This window comes from Schistocerca cancellata, chromosome 2 (assembly GCF_023864275.1).
Source record: "Schistocerca cancellata isolate TAMUIC-IGC-003103 chromosome 2, iqSchCanc2.1, whole genome shotgun sequence".
Classification (NCBI taxonomy): domain Eukaryota; kingdom Metazoa; phylum Arthropoda; class Insecta; order Orthoptera; family Acrididae; genus Schistocerca; species Schistocerca cancellata.
Genome location: NC_064627.1, coordinates 169,845,169 through 169,868,350, shown reverse-complemented (window position 1 = coordinate 169,868,350; position 23,182 = coordinate 169,845,169). Strand labels below are relative to the sequence as shown.

General features: G+C 42.4%; 1 protein-coding gene and 1 non-coding gene across 2 annotated transcripts in view; one reads left to right on the top strand and one right to left on the bottom strand.

The window, feature by feature from the left end:
• Nucleotides 1-1,098: 1,098 nt before the first annotated feature.
• Nucleotides 1,099-1,173, bottom strand: Trnat-ugu (transfer RNA threonine (anticodon UGU)). The gene has a single exon. It is a non-coding gene; the product is annotated as a tRNA-Thr (tRNA).
• A 1,102-nt stretch (nt 1,174-2,275) lies between these two features.
• The window catches only part of LOC126161488 (uncharacterized), a 63,803-nt gene continuing 42,896 nt past the window's right edge, over nt 2,276-23,182 (top strand). Inside the window, exon 1 of the mRNA XM_049917386.1 lies at nt 2,276-2,427. Coding sequence (XP_049773343.1) covers nt 2,373-2,427 — 55 coding nt within the window. The 5' untranslated portion in view covers nt 2,276-2,372. The remainder of the gene's footprint in view (nt 2,428-23,182) is intronic.

The window sequence follows — 23,182 nt, the reverse complement described above, 5'->3', positions numbered from 1 at the left end:
CAATATTTTACGGAAAAGCGAGGGGAAACGTGAAACACGGTGCTGCTACAGCGGACAAGAAAATTTAATTGGCTCTGGAAGGAGCGATAGAGGGGAACAATAGTAGGAATGGGCAAAGACTACAACATACGAGGGTAAGTCAATTATTATCCGCAAAGTAGTTATAAAATTTTATTGTAATCAAATAGGAAACTTACAGGAACATCAATTTTCGACATAGTCTCCTTGCGTCCATCGTTGTACAAGCTTCCTGATGCCCTCATAAAAGGAGGTTGTCGGTTGAGGAGCGAGCCAGGAATGCACCGCTTGTTTTACTGCTTCGTCCGAGGCAAATCGACGGCCCCTTAATGCCTGTTTGAGTGGACCAAACAAGTGATAGTCAGAAGGGGCAAGATCGGGACTATATGGAGGATGATCCAGTACTGCAAATTCGAGATTCTGGAGCGTTTCAACAGTGTGGGCAGCAGTATGCGAACGGGCATTGTCATGCAACAACACAACACCGTTTGGTAGCAATCCTCGGCGTTTGCTTCGAATTGCATGCTTTAGCCAGGCAGTAAGCATCTCACTGTAATGTGGACTGTTCATTGTTGCGTCCCTTTCCCCATAATGTTCCAGTACTAGACGTTGTGTGTCCCAAAAAACAGTAAGCATCAGTTTTCCTGCGGACGGCTGGGTCTTGAACTTTTTCTTGCACGGCGTATTTGGATGTTTCCATTGCATACTCTGCCGTTTACTCTCCGGCTCTTAATGATGGATCCATGTTTCGTCACCAGTAATGATTCTGTCTAAGTTGTCCCCTTATTTACCATAGAGATCCAAATGTTTTTTGCAGATGTCCAAGTGCGTTCGTTTATGCAACTGTGTGAGCTGTTTTGGGACTCATCTTGCACAAACTTTATGAAACCCATGTCTGTTGTGGATGATTTCGTAGGCAGAACCGTGACTAATTGGCAAACGATGTGCCACTTCGTCAATAGTTATACGTCTGTCTAAGAGAATCATTTCAAGTGAACGCTCAATGAAATCATAATTAAATCAGGACCTTAAGCTGTCGACAGGTATTGATATACATCACCGTGGACAGTTGAAAATGTGTGCCCCGACCGGGACTCGAACCCGGGCTCTCCTGCTTACATGGCAGACGCTCTATGCATCTGAGCCACCGAGGGCACAGAGGATAGAGCGACTGCAGGGACTTATCCGTTGCACGCTCTCCGTGAGACCCACATTCCCGACTTGATGCCCTCACACTGCATTCGTAGTGCCCCTGCCCATTACACTCATTACTCCTGGCAGACAATCTTACCGAGTCCAGTAAGAGTTCGGGCAATGCGTGTGCATCCGCACAGAAGAAGAAGAAGATCCATGGCCGGTTAGCCTTAACTATACACTATCTTCATATGAACGCTCAATGTTTCTTCATTTGTGGTGGCAAGCGGTCGTCCGGCTCGTTCATCGTGCGTAACACTAGTGCAAACATTTCGGAATTTTTCAATCTATTCGCAGACACTTCACTGTGGCAAAATACTGTTCCCATACTGTACCGAAAGTATTCGATGAATTTCGGCCCCTGATAGGCCTTCCGACCACAAAAACGGATCACTGAACGTTTCTCTCCTTTGGTGCAAATAGACAGCGGAGCAGCCATGATTAACAGCACTGTAGCGATAATTAATATCAGCTCGAAAACTGTAGAGATATAACAAAAAATAAAAAACGCATGCGTCATCAACGTGAAACGACAATACTACCAAAATAAGCAAAAATATAACTAAACTGCGGATAATAATTGACTTACCCTCGTACAAACAATATGTAGAGGAAAATAGGGATGAAAAGATTAGAAAAATGGTTCAAATGGCTCTGAGCACTATGGGACTTAACATCTGTGGTCATCAGTCCCCTAGAACTTAGAACTACTTAAACCGAACTAACCTAAGGACATCACACACATCCATGCCCGAGGCAGGATTCGAACCTGCGACTGTAGCTGTCATGCGGTTCCAGACTGAAGCGCCTAGAACCGCACGGCCACACCAGCCGGCGAAAAGATTAGAACAAGACACGAAAAAGAAGAGAGGAGTCCAAACCAGATGAAAAAAGGACGACTGCAGAATAATGGAACTCCTGTGAGCATGCATCTGGTGGATGCCAGTTCCCAAGCAGGCGACTTTGTCCGACAGTCAGTGAGAGCGGAAGAGGAAAAAGTGGCTGCTATCGGGCGGACGCCGTCTGACTGCGGAGATGTGACTACCAGAAGGCTATCAGCTGCCAGTGTGGAAGTTCAAGGCTGGCGGCGTCACTTCTGCGCGACACAGCAGGCACCAGACAGCGCCTGGCTGCCGGCTGGTGTGGGCCAGTCTCTCGCGATGCGCCGTCTGTTGCTGCTCGCCCTCTTCTCCGCCGCTGTCGCAGTCGTGACGGGTGAGTCGCAATTTACACTCGCCTACTTGACGGCTTCGCGCGCTTCGTAATGATGACGGAAAGGGTCCTTGAACGCATTAGTGGACATGGCGACAATGTGGGACATTTCGCGTTCTCCTCTCGAGGTCCTAGCGGACTATCACCACCGTCTGAGTAGCGGATGTTCCGCGAAATGCGGCACTCAGGCATGTGAATGACGTCAATGGTTGTGTGTGGTGTTCACGCAGTAGCGTGTAAAATATCGTCTCTTGTTTGTGTTGTTACGTACGATTATGGAAATGAAACGAAAGGAGAGAGTCAAACCTTCTATCATAGCAGCTAGCGCCATCGAGCTTACGGTCTCCAGCCGACGCGCTGATCACTATACGTACCGTAAAACAGGGGTAGATAGCCATTCGAGGGAGTTGTCCAACGGCTGTGATGTTCCAACTACCCGCTTTATAGCGCTGCCGGTCCGGTGATTCACGTCTTTGCCGCGATTGACACGTAGATTCTTACCTTGACACTTTTTTTCAGCAGAAAAGTAAGTATTTTTCATAATTTTAATTTTAATACACCTTAAAATTGCATTCCATGTCAATACTTTTCCGTTTTTCCGTAAGTTACATTGTGAGTAGTTACGGATATCTACAGTTCAGGGCTATAGAGGTCTCGCTGCATACTGTCATGATTCTCTTTGCGTTCTTGTCCACCATGGTTGATGACGCACTATGGTCATCTCTACCCGGGGATTATAAGAGATGGCCACACAACCTTTGGTACAGTTAGAGCCGGCCACTGTGGCCAAACAGCTGTAGGCGCTTCAGTCCGGAACCGCGCTGCTGCTACGGTCTCAGGTTCGAATCCTGCCTCCGGCATGGATGTGGGTGTTGTCCTTAGGTTAGCTTGGTTTACGTGGTTCTATGTCAAGGGTACTGATGACATCAGATGTTAAGTACCATAGTGCTTAGAGGCATTTGAACCATTTTGCACAGTTAGCCACGCCGTAGAACTTTGTTTAATTTTTAGTTTTGACGAGAATTCACTTCTTTACGGATACCAACCAAGTACGTCTCCAAGATCGGTTCTACTAAAAGCAGATGGAGAAAGAAGACCTTCAAATTGCTATTAATAAAGAAAAAATAAAAGATAGTTATTCTGTCAGAAAAGGTACTGTAGAGTTTAATATTCCAAGCAAATCCGTAGAACGAAAAATACAAACCGGTTGTGATTCAAAAATGCAATGGGACCAGGTTCCTATTGTGTTCAACAAATGAAGAGCGACTTGTGTGATTTTCCATAATTGTCTCTATAAAACTTACCTGTAACAAGCAGTTCAATAACAACATGTTAAGATTATTAGATACTCTTTCTAACGATTTCCTCTTTGTTTTTAAACTTTTGTTCCCTGCTGGCCATCTATCCCTTGTGTTTCTGGTCATCTAACCCTGATAAACGGGTGATATGGGCAAGTGTTACAAATTTTAAAAAAATCGTAGTTAGTATGAAATTTGGTCTAACTTCGTGAGCGAAGTCTTACTTTGTTTTTTTATGAATGTACAAAGCTATATATATATATATATATATATATATATATATATATATATATATATATATATATATACAGGGTTATTACAAATGATTGAAGCGATTTCACAGCTCTACAATAACTTTATTATTTGAGATATTTTCACAATGCTTTGCACACACATACAGAAACTCAAAAAGTTTTTTTAGGCATTCACAAATGGTCGATATGTGCCCCTTTAGTGACTCGGCAGACATCAAGCCGATAATCAAGTTCCTCCCACACTCGGCGCAGCATGTCCCCATCAATGAGTTCGAAAGCTCGCAGTTCTGGCACGTTTCTTGGTAGAGGAGGTTTAAACACTGAATCTTTCACATAACCCCACAGAAAGAAATCGCATGGGGTTAAGTCGGGAGAACGTGGAGGCCATGACATGAATTGCTGATCATGATCTCCACCACGACCGATCCATCGGTTTTCCAATCTCCTGTTTAAGAAATGCCGAACATCATGATGGAAGTGCGGTGGAGCACCATCCTGTTGAAAGATGAAGTCGGCGCTGTCGGTCTCCAGTTGTAGCATGAGCCAATTTTCCAGCATGTCCAGATACACGTGTCCTGTAACGTTTTTTTCGCAGAAGAAAAAGGGACCGTAAACTATAAACCGTGAGATTGCACAAAACACGTTAACTTTTGGTGAATTGCGAATTCCTGGAGTTAGCAGTTGGTGGATCTTTGTTGAACTTCGTCCTGAAGTGTCGTTGCACTGTTATGACTGACTGATGTGAGTGAATTTCAAGCACGACATACGCTTTCTCGGCTCCTGTTGCCATTTTGTCTCACTGCGCTCTCGAGCGCTCTGGCGGCAGAAACCTGAAGTGCGGCTTCAGCCGAACAAAACTTTAGGAGTTTTTCTACGTATCTGTAGTGTGTCGTGACCATATGTCAATGAATGGAGCTACAGTGAATTTATGAAATCGCTTCAATCATTTGTAATAGCCCTGTATATATATATATATATTCCAGTGTTTTTTTGCGTGTTAACGTTTGATGCTGTTTTATCCTAATGGTCATATACCAAACATTCCACTGTGGTGAGGCACTGCATTTAACTGAGGTAGTTGAGACTACGGACTACGCACCAACACCTCACGATCCTCTTTACGGCCAAATACAGACGGTGATGATTTCTGTCAACGGAAGTATCACAACTTACTATCTTTCCGTTGAACTCTGTAGCATTAGCGTGCGTTATGCTAATGATAGGTGCCGTAGTTAACTTTAAGAGATTTTTATATCTGAGAGGCAACTTCACTGTCTCCATACAATGACGAACGGTATAACGTCTAGGCCCAACACTTTGTAATGGCTGTCTCGTTCTGTCTTGGTCTGGTAATAAGCTATGTCCCTTTCACAGGCAATGTTTGAAATGTGGGTGAAATATCTTTACATGAGAAGCATCAAATTTGTGATGTATGTCAAAGAATTGTTGTTGTGTCCTACAGAATAAGGACGAGTTCAGGCGATGGTGGTGAATTCGTCTGTCAGATGGGAACTATGTACTTCTCACCGTTTGTGACAGGAGTATAATAACCCCTCTATTATATGAGGGGTCTACTTGTGCGTGGAGCCCGATTTTGTAATATATTTCATGAAAAATGACCTGACATGGTTAACACATGTAGAAGAGATTGTATCTTTGACACCACTCAACCAAAGATGTTGCCTGAGTGGCAGAATCGATTGTTAAGTAGGGACGCGCAGAGCGCAGTAGCCGTTAGCGTTGCACTCTGTTAAAGGTAGTATCTAAGAATTTAAGCTAGTGGCTGGCTGTGAGAATTTAGCTGTTGGCCTATGTACGCAGCATAATACCGTTTTATAAGGTAATGGAACTTTGTATACTTAGTTCCAAGTATGCAGCAACGCAATGCGGATTTTAGCACATTCTAACAGTACCGATCCTTGAATGTAGGAACCAATAGGTTGATTAGGTATACCCAATTTGTAATATTTTGCGTATTTTGTAAACCTGATACACGAAAGTTAAATTTTGGAATATATTTTGTCAAACGATGTAAGACCTTTTGTCATGTAACTATCCAAGTATTGTTAGCCACGTCAGTAAGTGATAATTTTAGAACAGTTGAGAAGTTCACTGATTTGTAAGTTAACGTAAGATGTTTCATATCAGATTTTGTGAAGGAGAAACTTTATTTTGAATACAATTTTTGAACTAAAGAATTCGGTCTTAGCGTATCCCCTTATCAGTACCTCATCCTCTTCCACATCGTGTTTATTTAAATCCAGTGAATATTTTTGAAAAGAAATGATTTTTTGATCAGAGTAAAAAAAAAAAATAATGCTCCACAATTAGAAAAGTATTAATGTTTGTAACAGTTTCAATGCGAGTAGCATTGTACAGCGCTGAGCCAATGTCCAAAATTATCACTGAACATTTGCAAGGATATTCATTTATCAACTAATCTACTGACATTTGTATGAAGCTATTTCACGGCCGGCCTTTGCTGAGCCAAGATGGAATATTTTGTATGCCTACTGTGGAGAGAACAGAATACCAAGATTACATCCGTTGCGACTCAGGAGCTAAGGAAAATGTATTTCATTGTTTATTTGCATAGGGAATTTTATCAGTTTATTGCACAGGGTCATAGAACTCGCTACTCATGACACTGAGTAAACTTCAGAGGGATTGATTTCGTTATAGGCATTATATACTGGTTTTCCAGACTAAGTTGTTTAATTTTTCTTTGGATTACAGTAAAGCTGATTAAGCACACCATTTGCTCGACAACACAACACACAGTAAATTTGGATAGCACAAAATGATATTATTTTTAAAGAACGTTACACTTGGCGATAGCTCCTCCAGTTGTTCGCTTTGTAAATTTTTTATATTAGAATAGTCGATAAATATATTCTGTTCTCTCAACCATTCTGAAGCAATAATAGTAGTTAAATCTTTTTTGGAACAACACTGTTTACTAACTTGTATAAAATTTTTCCACAGTTTATTGGAATTCTTATGCTCCACCTTGTTTTTTTCATTGAGTTGAGTGTCGAAATTTTGTCTTAGGATTTGCACTCTGCATGTGATTTAAGATGCCTCGCAAAACTATTAAGGTTCCGGCGCATAATCTCTCAATTAAAGATACCGAAATGGACGACTTTCCGATTATTGACAACAATGTTGAGAATGATAATGACCACTCTACGGTGCAACAGTTGCAAAACACCACAGACAATGTACATGCCGATTCTAAGAATAAAGAGCAAATTCCTGACACTATAATTTCACCCACAAATCTGACTAGTAATCAGACGGTAGATTCGCGTATTGCGCATGCCGTTGATCAGCACATGACTGATGTGCACAATTCAAACCTTGATTGTTTAACGAATGAGGTCATTAATTTACCTACTTTTTACACAATTAACCAGACGGCCAATAGTATGTCAGAGGAAAGAATAGTGCAAAGTGCTCAGTCTGTTACTGGAAATCCGTCGGATTTTAGTAGTAGTAATTGTGCGGATAATGCAACAAACGAGACGTCCATGGTTGTAGATGATGTCTTCACACCACAAAACACAACACAGGTACCATCCGTCACATCAATTGAAAAGAATACGGAAGCGACGCTGCAAACTCTCATGCAAATGATGATTAACCTGATCACTCAGGTCCATGAACAATTTTCCAGTATACGAGAAAACCATGTTGACACCACCACTCAGTTCAATGAACAATTTTCCACCATACGTGATGAGCTTAAATCGTACACAGAAACGACTGATAACCGTCTCAGACAGGTAGATGCAGATATTATGACAAGTGAAAAACGTCTTTGCGACACAATTGAAGCGAAAGCCAGGCAATGCGCAGACAGTACCAAACCTTTGAGAGATGACATAAATGCTGTAAGATATCAATGTAGTGAACCTATAAAAAGCTTACAGATGAAATCCAATCAGTTAATGAAAGAATAGATCAACAAGACCTTCGATTAGATGCACTTCTTAAAGTTCCCACAGAGACCACAGAAAAGCGATACAAAGACTTTATCCGTAAACACACAGAGGAAAACAATCAGTTGTTACCGTCATTAGCAGTACAAGGACAAGAAGTAGAACAGCAGTTACTCACTAGTCTTACAATCCATGTTGACGCTAGTATAACTTCCGTTACAGACGAGGTTAATAGAGTAAATCAATCACAGAACCAAATACAGACAGATGTAACTGATTTCAAAACCACTGGTGACACACGAATCCAAAAAGTTGAAGAAAAGTGTACGGATGACACTGAGTCGTTAAGCTCTCGTCTTGAACAAATTGAGCTGGTGCAGGACCCTGACGCAATTAAAGCAGATTTGAAAAAGATGAACAAAACTACACGCAAACTACAGAAGACGCTTTGGATTCAAACAATTCCGCACACATTATTACGCTCACAGAAACATCTGATGAGCTATCGGCATGATTGTAAACACCTCAAAATCAAACCGAAAATAAACCAGACGACGCAGCTCCCATTCCGTTCACCATCTCTCGAGAATATCAGTACATGCAGCAAACATTAAATCAGCTTGATGCATATAACAGTTCGCTACATAGGAAAGTTAACAGTTCGCATCAGGAAGTAGGCAATATCAGAAAATTTTCTCCACGTAATCAGTTTCAAACCAACGTGCAACAGCAACAGTCATCTACTTTACAACCTCACTATAATATGAGCAGACTACAAAGAGTGCTTAACTTTGATACAAGCCACCCATCTCACAATCAGTTCTTTTACGGCGCCGAACCCTCTCAAAATCTACAACGTGAAGGATTCGACTATAAATATTTCCTATCTGTAAAGAAACTCAAGGTATTTAGAAATAATCGCACACACCTGCATCCCCTTGATTGGTTGCAGCAATTTGCATTTTCGCTGCCACCCAACTGGCCAGTGACACACAAGCTGGAGCTTTTTAGAGGGAGAACCTTCGATGCCTATGAGCCCAAAAATGGTTCAAATGGCTCTAAGCATTATAGGACTTGGCATCTGAGGTCATCAGTCCCCTAGGCTTACAACTACTTAAACGTAACTAACCTAAGGACATCACACACATCCATGCCCGAGGCAGGATTCGAACCGGCGACCGTAGCAGCAGCGTGGCTCCGGACTGAAGCGCCTACAACCGCTCGACCACAGCGGCTGGCCGTATGAGACCCAGAGCAAGACAATGCCACTCCGTCGAAGACTTTGAAAATGATTTTCTATCTGCGTATTGGTCGGAAACGACTCAGTGACACATTAAAGATCAACTAATTAGTTTTTCCAATTTTGAACACTCCAGTTTTCCAACTATGACCCAGTTCTTTGAGGATATGGTTCATCAAAAGCAGTGCCTGACCGAATCGTATAGCCAATCTGCAATCATACAATTATGCATCTCAAAACTTCCGTGCTTATTACGAGTTTCCCTTCTCACCGGACAACAAAAGGAAAGCATTTACAATTATTATAAATTCAGCAGTCGGACTACTCTTTTGTCAATAAGAACTTTAATAACCGCAATCAAGTTAACAACTCATTCGGTTACAACGAGCAGTCGAAATAAAAGATTTGGTTCCAATGACGATTTTCATGGACATGCTAACAAGAGACAACATTTTGATAAACAGTGTATTCAGCAGCAGCAACTACATCAGAATTTCGACGTCAACAATCACAGTTTCCAGCCGCAATTCTTGCCGCAGCTGCAGCAGCCCGGAAATATCCAAAAACAATACGATCGACAAGCCCAGCCGAGGATCAATGTGCCACCGCCCCGCTTTGCCAGTATAGCCCAGTCCAGTAATTTTACGCAACCGCAAGGGAATAAATTCACGCACAAAAACCAATGGTCACAGTCAAATCGAAACGATGAACAGCAAAAAGGGAATTTAAGCGTAATTTTGGCAACAGCAACTTTCATCACAATCAGCCCCAGCAGTCTCAGTCCATTCTTAAGTAACATAATGTTCGTTTCCATCCACTGCGGCAGTCTGCGTACCAAAACAACGGTACAGTACATACAATTGAACCATCACAGGTAGCGACTAGCTTTAAGTCTTACATCCTGCATTTAACAGAGTACAACGGCAACTGCTACTGCACTCTGGGCGCCTCCACTTATCAATCGATTCACCCACTCAGGCAACATCTTTGGTTCAGTGGTGTCAAAGATACAATCTCTTCTACATGTGATAACCATTTACAAAATCGGGCTCCACGTACAAGTAGATCCCTCACACTATAAAACAATACCGATCATTATGAGCCATCATACACTCTAGGAAAAAAAAAAAGAAAAAAAACAAACCGGCTCACCGTGAAGTAATTATCCGATTGGGAAGGAATCGGTATATCTAATGTACATGTACTGCAAAGAAATGATTACAGTTTCAGAAGAATTGGATGATTTATTCAAGAGAAAGAGTTCTACAAACTGAGGAATAACGCATTGGTTAAACTCTGACCCTTACGCAAGCAGTTATTCCGCTTGACATTGATTGCTGGAGGAATAAAGCGCCAAATTCTGCCAAACTGACGCGTTATATCGTCAATATCCGAATCTAGTTGGAGATCCCTGCCCACAATGCTCCATACGTTCTCAATTGGGAATCATTCGACAGTCTTGTTGCCGGCCGCGGTGGTCTCGCGGTTAAGGCGCTCAGTCCGGAACCGCGCGACTGCTACGGTCGCAGGTTCGAATCCTGCCTCGGGCATGGATGTGTGTGATGTCCTTAGGTTAGTTAGGTTTAAGTATTTCTAAGTTCTAGGGGACTGATGACCACAGATGTTAAGTCCCATAGTGCTCAGAGCCATTTGACAGTCTTGCTGTCTAAGGTAGAATTTGGCAAGCACGAAGACAAGCAGTGTGTGCGCGGACATTATCTTGCTGAAATGTAAGTCCAGGATGGCTTGTCATGAAGGTATACAAAACAGGGCGTTAAACATCATCGCCTTACAGCTGTGCCGTGGATGACACGTCTTATGGTCATCGGGGCTCAGTTGGAAGCGGCACTCATAAATGAAGACAATTCTACTCCAGTCAATGAGATTCTAGTCCGAAGACGTTGTCTGGAGACGCATCGGATAGCAATGGATAGCAATGAGGTACCAACCTGCTGTCGCCCTCCATACAGCTCGACAACCAGGAGTGATGGTCTCAAAAATGGTTAACATCTGAGGTCATCAGTCCCCTAGACTTAGAACTACTTAACCTAACTAACCTAAGGACGTCACACACATCCATGTCCGAGGCAGGATTCGAACCTGCACATCCATTCCCGAGGCAGGATTCGAACCTGCGACCAGAGCAGCAGCGTGGTTCCGGACTGAAGCACCTAGAACCGCTCGGCCACAACGGCCGGCAGTGATGGTCTGAGGTGCGATTTCTTTCATAGCAAGAGTCCACTCCTTGTCATACGCGGCACTCTACCCTTACAATGCAGTGGTAGGTCGACGATGCCCTACTCCCCGTTTTGTTGTCCATTTGGCAAACAATCATGGGCTTACATTGAAGCAAAATAATGCCCGTCCGCACACGCTGAGAGTTCCTACTGCCTGAGTTCATGTTTGCCAAATCCTGCCTTGGACGACAAGGTCGCTCCAACTGAGAAGGTTTGTATCATTTTGGGCAGGCCCCTCCAACCGGCTGGGATTTTTGACGATCTAACGAGCCAATTGGACTCAATCTGGCACGATATCCACCAGGATGACATCCAACAACTCTATGAGTCTATGCCAAGCCCAATGACTGGTTGCGTAAGAGCTAGACGTGGACCAAAGAGTTATTGGCTTGCCCAATTTGTGCAGCTCTTTCTCTTAAATAAATAATCAGTTTTTTTGAATTAGTTATCATTTGTTTCTCTGTGCATGTACAGTCGTGCTCAAAAATATCCGAACGACCTGAATTGCATTTCGCCTAATTCGCATGCAACCCACATAACGCAGCTGTCTAGCAGGTCCTCTAATCGCTCCTTGGTACAGTCGTTCGACTATTGAAAATTGTTCCAACAAGTCACCACTAAGAAACACTGCTCTGTATCACAATAACTCAAGATGTAAAGTAATACCACGATACTAGAAATATCAGGGGACACCTTATCGCAGATAAGACTCCTGAAGGCTTGTAAGCTGACATTTATTGCAATAAATGACATACCTGAAATGTTACCACTCTCATTATTACGTCAGATAGGTAATGCATGTAGTACGTTCGTCGTACTCATGATTTCCTCTTCAATGTAACATACCGTACTTGTTTTTTAACACAAGATGACATTAAAAATTTAAGCTATTCACCAGCAGCTAGTTGAGAATATGTATGAACTTTAAATGACACGACGAACCGTCTCGTTCTGCATATGGATTCAAACCCAGGTCATGCAGACTAAGATTTCGTGACTGACGGAAACTAAAAGTCATTCCTGACTAGGCATACAGAGAGGGATATACCTCGATTTTAGACAGTATCAGATAGCAAATATCAACTTTAAATTACATAACGTTAACATTTTTAACGGACGCGAATTCCTACCCAGCATCTATCGTCCCTGTTAAAGAACTACGAGATATGTTAAATATTGCTTCTTCACAAGTAACTTACTTGAAAAGTCGTGAGGTAAAGCTTTGTGTTGGACATGGATTCGAACCCAGAACCTAATCGGATTGTTATCGAAGCGCAATCAACTGTGACATATCGGATTTTCTCGGCAGTAGCTAGATCTTTTAACTGAAATGACGAGACGAAACATTAGTTTTTTCCTTCCCAGGACTCCAACCCGGCAACTATCGCTGTTATATTCTAGAGAAAACGAACGTTAAATACGGGTTTGTTACACCAGCAGCAACATGTGAGCATGTTTGAACTACAAATAATATGACGAAGAGTTCAGTGCTGACTGGGAATCGAACCCCACACATATCGTTGTTGACTACACACAAATAGACGTCAGCTACCGAATTTTGCTCCACCAGCAGCTCGGAATAACATCCTTGAACTTACAGTGATCTCGCAAATAGTTATATGTCTCACTGGGAGTCAAAGACGTCAGATAACGTTAGTGTTGACAACAAATGAAAATGCATTAAAAATCAAAATTATTATCCACCAGCAGATAGGTGTTCTCATGCTAGAGCTTGATAATTTATGATGAAAACCTTAGTGCCCGGCCAAGATACTAACCCATTCACGCGCAATATGTGGACATGTTGAGGAATCTGCAGTTTTGAACAAACAACAAATTGTAGTCAAGCTGTATTGTCACGAAGGGATCAAATTCCGCGTTAAGGGCGGTCTGAGTTGCATTCCCAGTTCAGAACCAATTTTATCGGCATACAGAAGCTCAAATAAAATATGGAATAAGTGTCCTGTGATCTTACATAGCATTTGTTTCGTCACTAGAAATGAATAACTAGTATAAGAAAGGATACTGGTGATAAAGTTTCTACATTTCGCCACCTCTGACTTTATTGTGGTTCAACCTAACGTCTACTTGGTAGCGAAGGAATATCATGTTTAATGTGAATTTCATACCAAAATTCCATTATACCTTCGTCACTTGGCGTAGCCAGAAGCGAATAGAATCTCTCTCTCCCTATCAAAAATCATCGACGGAAGGTGGAATCGAACCTAGACCGTCAGTATATGAACCTATCGCCAATCCCACAGAACCACCAAATCCTCTTCTCTATTACTCATTTTCCTATCATAAAACCGATGCGGCACACTCGATGAGAACTCTGACACACAGGCTCCCTGTAGTGGTTTGCAGCATGTTCAATACAGTCATTTACTTGGTTGACCGAATCGCCATGAACTAGCTGCCTCGGCTATCCAGTGCATACATTCAACTCTATTTTGTAATCACTGAAATAAAATAAGTAACTGCCACCTACACAGAACTGCCAACAGTGTAGGATGCAGAAATTTAAATAGGAAGTGTTCCTTACCATTTGAGCTACTCTATTGCGCTATGTGTTTGTTGGGATGGTCGTGCAGTGCAAAAGAAAAGCTGTAACTGTCTGCCTCTCAGAAGTCTAGATTCGGCCTTATGCATTATCTCACAGCACTGTGGAATGCGGAAGATCGGGAGGAAATGTTGTCGACTTCTGCAACTGCTAGCTACTAGCGTTCAGTGTCGCCGCGTCAGCCGTGCTGTGCGGACGTGTGCTGAGTTTCGTGCGCCGCGGTCTGCTGTGCTTCGGCGTGTTAAGTCGCAGTGCTTCTTGCATCGTTGCATAACTTCTACGCATATTGAAATTTGGAATATGAATCCGTGATGGCCCACTTGAACAGGCAAGATACTTTGAAATTCTCGTTTGATCCTAATTACTCCCGACCTAAACTACACGATTGGTTGGAATACGAACTGAAAGTTGATTCAGAGGATGTGAAATTGAGGAAATTCTAACTTATGTGACAAAATAGTTTAGTGTTGCGGAGGAATTATGAAGTTTAAACATTGTGATGGAAACGTAGGCGAAGTCACCGTAACACATGCAGGGTTTGGAATACGAACGATCAGGATATTCGAACTACCATTCGAAGTACCGGCGGAACAAATAAACGCAGTGATAGCGCCGTACTGTAAAGTTCTCAGTTGCCGAACGGTGGTCCAACGCGCGCAAATTCCAAGTTCTCAACGGAGTGAGACAATTGAAGGTCGATTTGCACAAACATGTACCGTCATACATCAGCGTCTGTGGATACCGAGGTATCGTTATATACGACGGCCAGCCGAGGACGTGCGCGGCGTGCAACTCTCCCGGCCGCGTCCGCGCCGAGTGTTTACAGCGGCGAGTGGCGCAGCTGCCGGCTGGCGAGGCGCCGCGACCGCCGGCTATGACTGCGCTGCCAGCTACTTACGCTACGGCTGCCCGCGGCCAAGTCCTGACCCCAAGCCCTGATGTGAATTCGGAGAACCATCCAACCCGAGAAGAAGCCCGGCTTGCCACCACTGACACAACAGAAGCTAGATCACCCGAACCTAAGGAAACCGTGACAGCTGTAACGGTTTCAACGCAACAGACACCGAAAGATATTGGGAGCCCCAGCAAATTCTCCGATTCCTCCGCTGTTGAGAATGACATGCAAGAACCATCCCGAAATGAGCAACCTCATAGTGAACCGATTTCTCTATTGACACCATCATCCACCAAGAGCACGGTCGACAATTTGGCTCGAAACACCACCCGCTTAGATGATTTGAACAATGCTGAGGAAGACAACATCAGACAGCAGCCGGTGAAACCTAAACGGCAAACACGAAAACAGAGCCCTGAAGAGATTCAATAACTGGAGAAAAAACTCTCCCGTACCAAAAAAATTCTTAAAACAGATCGAAGCGGAAAGCAAGACGTGGTAGACATCGGAAAACCAGACAGCCCCAACCCGAATGAGGACGTACAGATGAACCTCGCCCCTCCAATTGAAGAACCAATGGACACTGTTGACCGCTGCGGAACTGATACGGGGACAGCATGGTCTGACGACACTGAATGCACTTAGTTGGACTACCGAATGACGCAGGCGTATAAAATCGCCACGCTCAATGTAAACAGAATAGTTTCGGACGTAAAGTTACAATCTGTGAAAGATTACTTATATGCCGCCGACATTGACATAGCGATGCTACAAGAGGTAGTTACGACCAAAATAGCGGATGTGTACGGATATGAGGCGATCTTAAACATAGGCAATGAATGTGGAACAGGAATATTGTTCAAACACGGCATACCATGTACAGCAAAAGCAATACTTGAATCTGGACGAGGCATGACTGCACAAATATATGATCTACATCTTGTTAATATATATGCTCCCTCTGGATCTAGCGGAAAACGAGCAAGGGGCAACCTGTTCCGGGACGAAATTGTCCCATTAATAACTGATCCTCGACTACACATAATTTCGGGTGGAGATTTTAACTGCGTATTGCGTCCAGAAGATCAAATCCCGAACTTCAACTTTTGTGAGGAGCTGTTGATGTTAATTAACGGAGTAGATATGATAGATGCTTGGTGCCACCTTCGCCCGCACACCCGATGATACAGGTACGTATCCAGTACTTCGGCAAGCTTACTAGACAGGCTGTATGTAACGAAAGGTTTTATCCATAATGTAACTGACTGTGAAATTTGGCCTCTTAACTTCTCGGATCACTGCGCATTTCATATAACCGCGAAGCATACTAAACAAAAAACATTCCTGGGAAGGGGCGTATGGCAGCTAAACGTGTCACTTTTGGAGGACGCAGTACTGAAACAGGAGATCCATGATACATGGCAGCGTTGTCTTCGAATGCAATCTAGATATGCAACACGCATCATGTGGTGGCTACAGTCTGCGAAACCGCAGATAAAAAAATGCATCGCACGATATGGTCGCATGAAAGCGTACTGGCGAAAACGCACCTTGGAGTATCACTTTCTTTGCCTCCGCGAACTATATGATGACCCCATGGGATTAGTAGCAAACAGTTCTAGAATAAAACGCACTAAAGCAAGAATAACGGCGTTGGTACGACAATCACTAGGGGGGGAAAAAGTTCGATCGCGTCCTCCGATTGAACTGACGCAGGAGAATACGTCCGTATATCACGTGATACGGGAAGCCAAGAGAGGTAAACAAAAGTTAATCCACACTCTCAGTGATGAACAGGGGAACGAATACGATCAACAAGTCACAGTAAAAAACTACGTGGTGCAACATTATACAGATTTTTACTCCGCATCGGCGACTGATGCGACGGCAAGTGAGCCGCTTTTATCCAACATTCAATCCACGGCCCATCCGACTGACAACGCCGACCTTGTAGCCCACATAACTGAGGAAGAAGTATGTTCCATAATCAAAGATTCGCCTACAAAGAAATCTGCTGGTTTAGATGGCCTACCCATAGAATTTTATGCTTGTTTTTGGCACATCATAGGACCGGAATTCACCAAAATATGCAATGAATTATTGGAAGACGTGCAGATGCAATCTCAGTTTACCGAAGGACTGATTGTCCTGACCCCAAAAAACCACGTATCACTACGCTGAAGGATTTTCGACCACTAACACTGCTCAATTCCGACTATAAAATCTTCACCCGACTCCTAAACTGTAGACTGAAGACGGTACTGCCGAAAGTACTTGGCCCTTATCAAATGAGTGCTGTCCCAGGGAGATCAATGTCGAATGCATTATGTGAATATAGAGACATAATATATTTGTCGTGGCTATGTAAATGCAATGTTGGTCTCATGATTTTATACTTCGATAAGGCTTTTGACCGCATCAACTACCACTTTCTACTAACTGTAATGCAACGGATGGTATTCAGTTCTCATTTTATTCAGATCATACGCGAATGTATAGTCGGAACTTCCTCTCGAATCAAAATTAATGGTCAGCTAAGTTCACCAGTCTCGATCAAGCAATCAGTGAGACAAGGCTGCGCCCTTTCTATGGCACTATACGCAATCGCCGTAGAACCGTTACGGTTAAACCTGCATCACAGGTTACATGGTGTACAGGTGTTCGGTACAAAAACCGTGTGTCACGCTTATGCTGATGACGTCAGTGTAGTAGTTAACACGCGCTCAGAAATGGAAGTCGTTCAACAAATAATCCACGCTTACGCCACCTCTTCCGGAGCCAAACTCAATGGACAAAAATCGAAAATTTTACCTGTCGGACCCCATATGGAGACCATTCAAAGAACATGGCTACAAAGGACAGAGAAGACGAACCACATAGGTATGATTCTAACGGCCAACCCAAGAGAGATGACAGTAGCCAACTGGGACCATAAACTGCATATATTCAGGGCTACTCTCCGTGAACACAAAACTAGAACGCCCAATCGGATACAGAGGGCTCTACTGATTAATAGCTATGCGCTAAGCAAAGTATATCACATCGCAGCAGTGTTACCAGTACCCAAGGATACAGCGCAAAAGATTTTAGCTGCAGCGTATTGGTTCATATGGAGCGGAAACATCTTTAAAGTCACCATGCCAACCATAGTGTTAACCCGCGCCGCTGGTGATTTGGGCGTCAAAGACATCAAGAACCAATGCACTGCCGTATATGTGGATCGAATCCGCAAAATACTGCAGTCACCCCATCCGACAATTACGAAAACGTTATTCAACAGGTTAGCCCCAACGAGCAAAAAGGCCCCAGTCGATGTTGGTCGCATCAGCGCTCAACTCGATCACGTCCGGACTTACTACCTGGAAATGAGCTATATTCAAGAAACTTCACAGCTGCTTAACGCCAGAAGGACCTATTACCACCTCACGAGACACCATAGGCAAAACCCAATGGAAGCGAAATATCCAGCAGTCAACTGGAGTAACGTCTGGAAAAACATTAACAATCCCATCCTCCACTCCAAAGTAGTGTCCACCTGGTATGACATTGTAAACGGGAAGGTCCCCACAGGTGAGAAGCTGCACAATATCAAAATGAAGCGGAGTCCGTACTGCGATCATTGCCATACTGCAGATACCTTGGCACACATTCTCATCTGCCGAGACCAATACCACATAGGGAACTGGACTAGAAAAAAACTCGCAATAATTACTAGAACCACAGACTCTGCTATAACACTTAAAGATGTACTTGAACCAGACTGGCATTTCTTTCCTGCAACAAAGCACAATAGCTACACTTGGATTATCGGCCAGTTTGGATATTTTGCAGTTACGAATACACATGCGAGTATAGACGAGTACATACAGTATATAATGGAAGAGCACCATAACCTTAAAAAGAAGTCGGAAATGCAACGCTTTGTTTCAAAATTTCTTACTTCACACTTTGCCATAATGAAGCGGTAATTTTTTGGTTGGTGCACAACACTAAAACGAGTCGATACTAATTTTGCTTCATTATAATTAAGTTGGCATTTATTTATTTATTTATTTTTATAGTACGGCAAGTCAAAGTGCCTCAGGAAAACTAATTTTGCCAGAAGCCGTAACATAAAACAAATCAGAAGTGCTTGATTGATTTCGTCTTCTTCTGTTTTACGGGTATTGGACAGTTTGTCACAGAAAGAAGATTTATTCAGTTTCTTTAGATACTATTTTTAAAAAAATAAAAAATTAAAAATGTAGGTTAAGTTAGGGTGAAAGTGGCGGTGGCAACAGATTGCTCTTTTTTTATTTTTATTTTTATTTATTTTTAGGTTAGATAGGATTTTGGGGGTGATATGGGTGATAGGGGCCAACGCCTGAAGTGGAAGAGGTCCAAGAAAAAAAAAACCGTCGCGAGTTCAAATACATAAAAAAAAGTTGGATTGATAATAGGTTCATAGACTTATGGTCTGAAAAAAAAAGTTGGTAGAGCACTTAAAAAGAAACACATACCTCTTCGTTGGCTCTGTGGTTACGTGCTGACCTGTGAAAAAGCGTTTGTTATGGTTCGCAGTTCCAGTCTCGCTGACTACAACGTTTTTATACCTTCTGTGAAAGAGCTACAAGCAGTCAAAAAAAAAAAAAAATAGCGAAATGGTAAGCGTCGCGCACTGTCGATAAGGCGTCGCGAGTTCTATTACAGTCGCTGCTACATTTTTTAAAACGCAGTTATGCTGTCTGCTGAAGTTATCAGTTTAATGGATCGTTGACCATAATTCCCTTCACATCTCAACCCAAAATAGTCGCATGTGGAAAAAGGGCTAACTTCTGCGATATTTAGTTCTTTTCAGGTTTAAGGGGAGCCGGAGATGCCTATGCTGCCCATGTTAAAATCACTAAGTTTGAGGAACATTTATGAATAAACTACCAAATAGAAAAATTAGAATTTTTTTTACATATAGAGTGGTTTAGTATTGCAGTTATGACAGAGGGATTTTGGAGTATCTTTTCTAGTTTCCTTCCAATTATTTTTTTTATTAATGACCCGATTTTTTTTTACAAATGATTGCTTTATAATTAAACTGAAATGAAACTACTGAACATATTGCCAAATGGCTGTGTTACAATGTAAGTTTGACCACTAGGAGTGCTGTATAAAAATTTCATCTCTCTAGCTTGAGTGGATTTTTAGAAAATGTTCCTTATATTCGAAAAATTCTAATTTATGGGAAATGGCTATCAAAGTTTCTCAATACATTCCTGCACTATAGGATGGATTATCAGGGTCTTCTTCTTCATCCTCCAAAAGCTTCCTCTTCTGTCTTCTTTTCTGGCCTGTTGTTCCATCATACTTCATATGCCTTTCTCTTCTTTCTGCTCCTCTTATCCTTTCTCTGTCAATATTTCTTAGTGCTCGTACAGTGTTCACCCCAGCTGTAAATCCTAATGCCTTCAGAACTTCACACTGTTCCCTTGGCTGTAGGTTGCTATTGCATCATAAATGCCAAAGTGCAGTGTTTTTATGCTTACAAACACCCTTTTAGGAATCACTTTCCAAATCAAATTGTTTACGCTGTCATTAGGATTCTGCGTCTTTACGTGTAGACATTTGTGTAACAATTCTGGCTGTGCTAAGTCATGAAAAGTTGTTTTTATTGCATTTATCACAGCTGCTGGCAAACCATGTTTGTGATCATAGACCTCTCTTGCATTATATTTGCACCGGGAATCTTTTGGGCACAGGCTGTGTTGAGGGTATTCATTGGAAGAGGCAGTATGAAGGAACAATGCCCACACTGCTTTTCGCATGTCACTAACATTACTAGTATTTTGCCTTATAGCATACCCATAGTATCTCTGTAGGCGTTCAGTCATCTCATCAGTAGGCCTGCCTCTCCCTCCTATTGTCTTTCCATCACTGAGCTCACTTGAACCCAAAGTTTGTTTGAGCCTTCGAAGCCGTGCACCCATACGCTTTTGCACATGCCCAGTGCATTCCAACTTTTCAACTACAAATTCATTTCCGTATGGTTTCAGTTCCTCTATAGTCTTGAAACCTTTGGAGTCACCATCCCCAAGGTAGTATTTGCTAGGAGATGTCACAGGGCTATGGCCGGCCATGTGTTGCTTAGCAGAAGAAAGCACTGTTTCAGTAATTGTAGTATCGCAACTTGGTATTAGTGTTAATTTTCTTTTCCCTACGTTCTTCCTCTTCTTATATACACAGTTACTAAAACGTGGCATCGTAACCAGAACAACGCTTTACACAAGAAGTATAATAATACCAACAACAGGCGCAACACTGAACTAATTCGAAACGGTAAACAGCAAAGAGACGATGTTCCGCGCTCTTAGCGCTTCATTTGTCACAGAAAACAATGTAGTCAACCCTTGCACACTCGCTGTATGCGTAACATAAGGCGCTGTATGCGTAACAGGCCGAGAAAATCCCAAGCAGTTCGCCAGGAAGTCACGAGAGGGTGTTAGATGCATTCAGCGGCCGCCCATTTCCTCTGCAGGCGTGGGGGAAAATGGTAATAACTCCACTTCTAGGGCGAGTAGAACAATAATTCAAAGTTTACATTAAAGAGGAATGTTCAAATTAATTTTCGGTAGCAAAAGAAAAAAATCGTAATTTTTTGGATTCGACCACCTCCGGCTCCCCTTAACAGACGGCCATGCAGCAGATGCATCTCGAAGCTTTTGTATTATGTCTGGGGAGAGCGCATCGTGCCAAAATAGTCAGAAAAGTATTTTCTACATTATCTGTCGTCTGGTAGTGGTATTTTATTCTTCTTCAAACCTTGTTTGACAGCTTTAACTCAGAACAAGTTTTCTACATGCATGTAATCAATAAACTGCATGTGCATTGTCAGACTGTTATAGATAACATAAGAGAATTCGCATATATCGTCGATGATTAATTTCTCTCTCATGTTTAGTATTGTTTTAACAACACTAAAAGAAACCCTACGACAATTGTGCACTGTATTATAAGAAATGAAATAAAACTACCCACGATAACCTTACGACGAAAGTCTGTTTTAATTAAACTGAGTATCTGTACACAAGCGTGCCTCTATCGGCACGAATTAGTAAAATACTACTCACTTAGATTTCGATTGGGTCTGTGTTTAATTGGTATGCTGTGTCATACTCAACAGGTATGCAAACGTGGCATTTCATAAATAAAGTTATGTATTCCTAGAAACCCAAAATTTGCTTGTCAGCAGCGGAAAGAGGCGTTACCTGTTGTGCAACATTGTTAATTTTTCACCGTTGCACTATGAGCTGAAAGTATTTTCTTGCGTTTTGCTTATCAATTCATTTCCTTCACACTTATCACCCTGGAATGTGAGTCTTAAGTGAAGAACAATATTGAATTTCGTATCGTTGACGCTCGACTCGAATTTCTTCAGAGATTCTTGTATTGTGAAGCAGCTTGGCAGTAGAAAGCCGAGATCTATGACCATTAACGCAACTTACTGAGTCGAGCTGCAAAGAGGATTTGATGTGTGGTTTTCATCCGATTTAGTTACAGAATTTTTTCTGGAAATTCGCAGCTGCATAAAATAAACCACGGAAAAAAGTTTGGACACGCTGGACTCTGCCACGATTAGATGTGACGATTCCTTCAAGCGTTCCAGTACTATACACACGCGGTATCACGGGGCTACGGACACACTGCTACCGGTACGCCACTCTCATCATGGTATTGGTCGCTCAGCCTCATAACGCATCGTGAACGATAATAAAAATTGTCACTGACGTGAAGAACAGCATTTCATTATTCAAAAAATTCAAGTTGCTGTCTCAGTGTCTTAGTTTACATGAGGATTATACAGCAAGAGTCATTCAAATGGAAAGGGAATATCAAGTAATTTAGCGAGTCAATTCAGTACCATACGCGGAAGTGATTGCACTGTATCTGCCAAATGTTTGTGACGATGTTGCCAATTCTCATCTGTGCTAGGAACAGTTCTGTAGCGTTATAGGAGGAGAATCCCGTGCTGGTGTCTTAGGAGGATACGGAGAGGAGGTGCGGGGTTTGGTTAATATGCTGCGTTTTCTCCTACCAGTTGTGTCAAACATTCAGGTGTGTAATCTTCCATCACGATTACAGTTTCCCACAAAATATATACGAATTAAACACTTACCTTGTTACTATGTGACAAAAGATTATTTCAGTACAATAAAATGTCTTTGGAATTCAACTTTGCCCAGCTGTCACGAAAAGTAAGATAACAAATATTTTGCACCTGGAAATCGATTGCATCTATGTGCAGTCTTGTGATCATATAAGTAGAATTTCATGAAATGCAACAGAATGTAGAAAAATGTTGG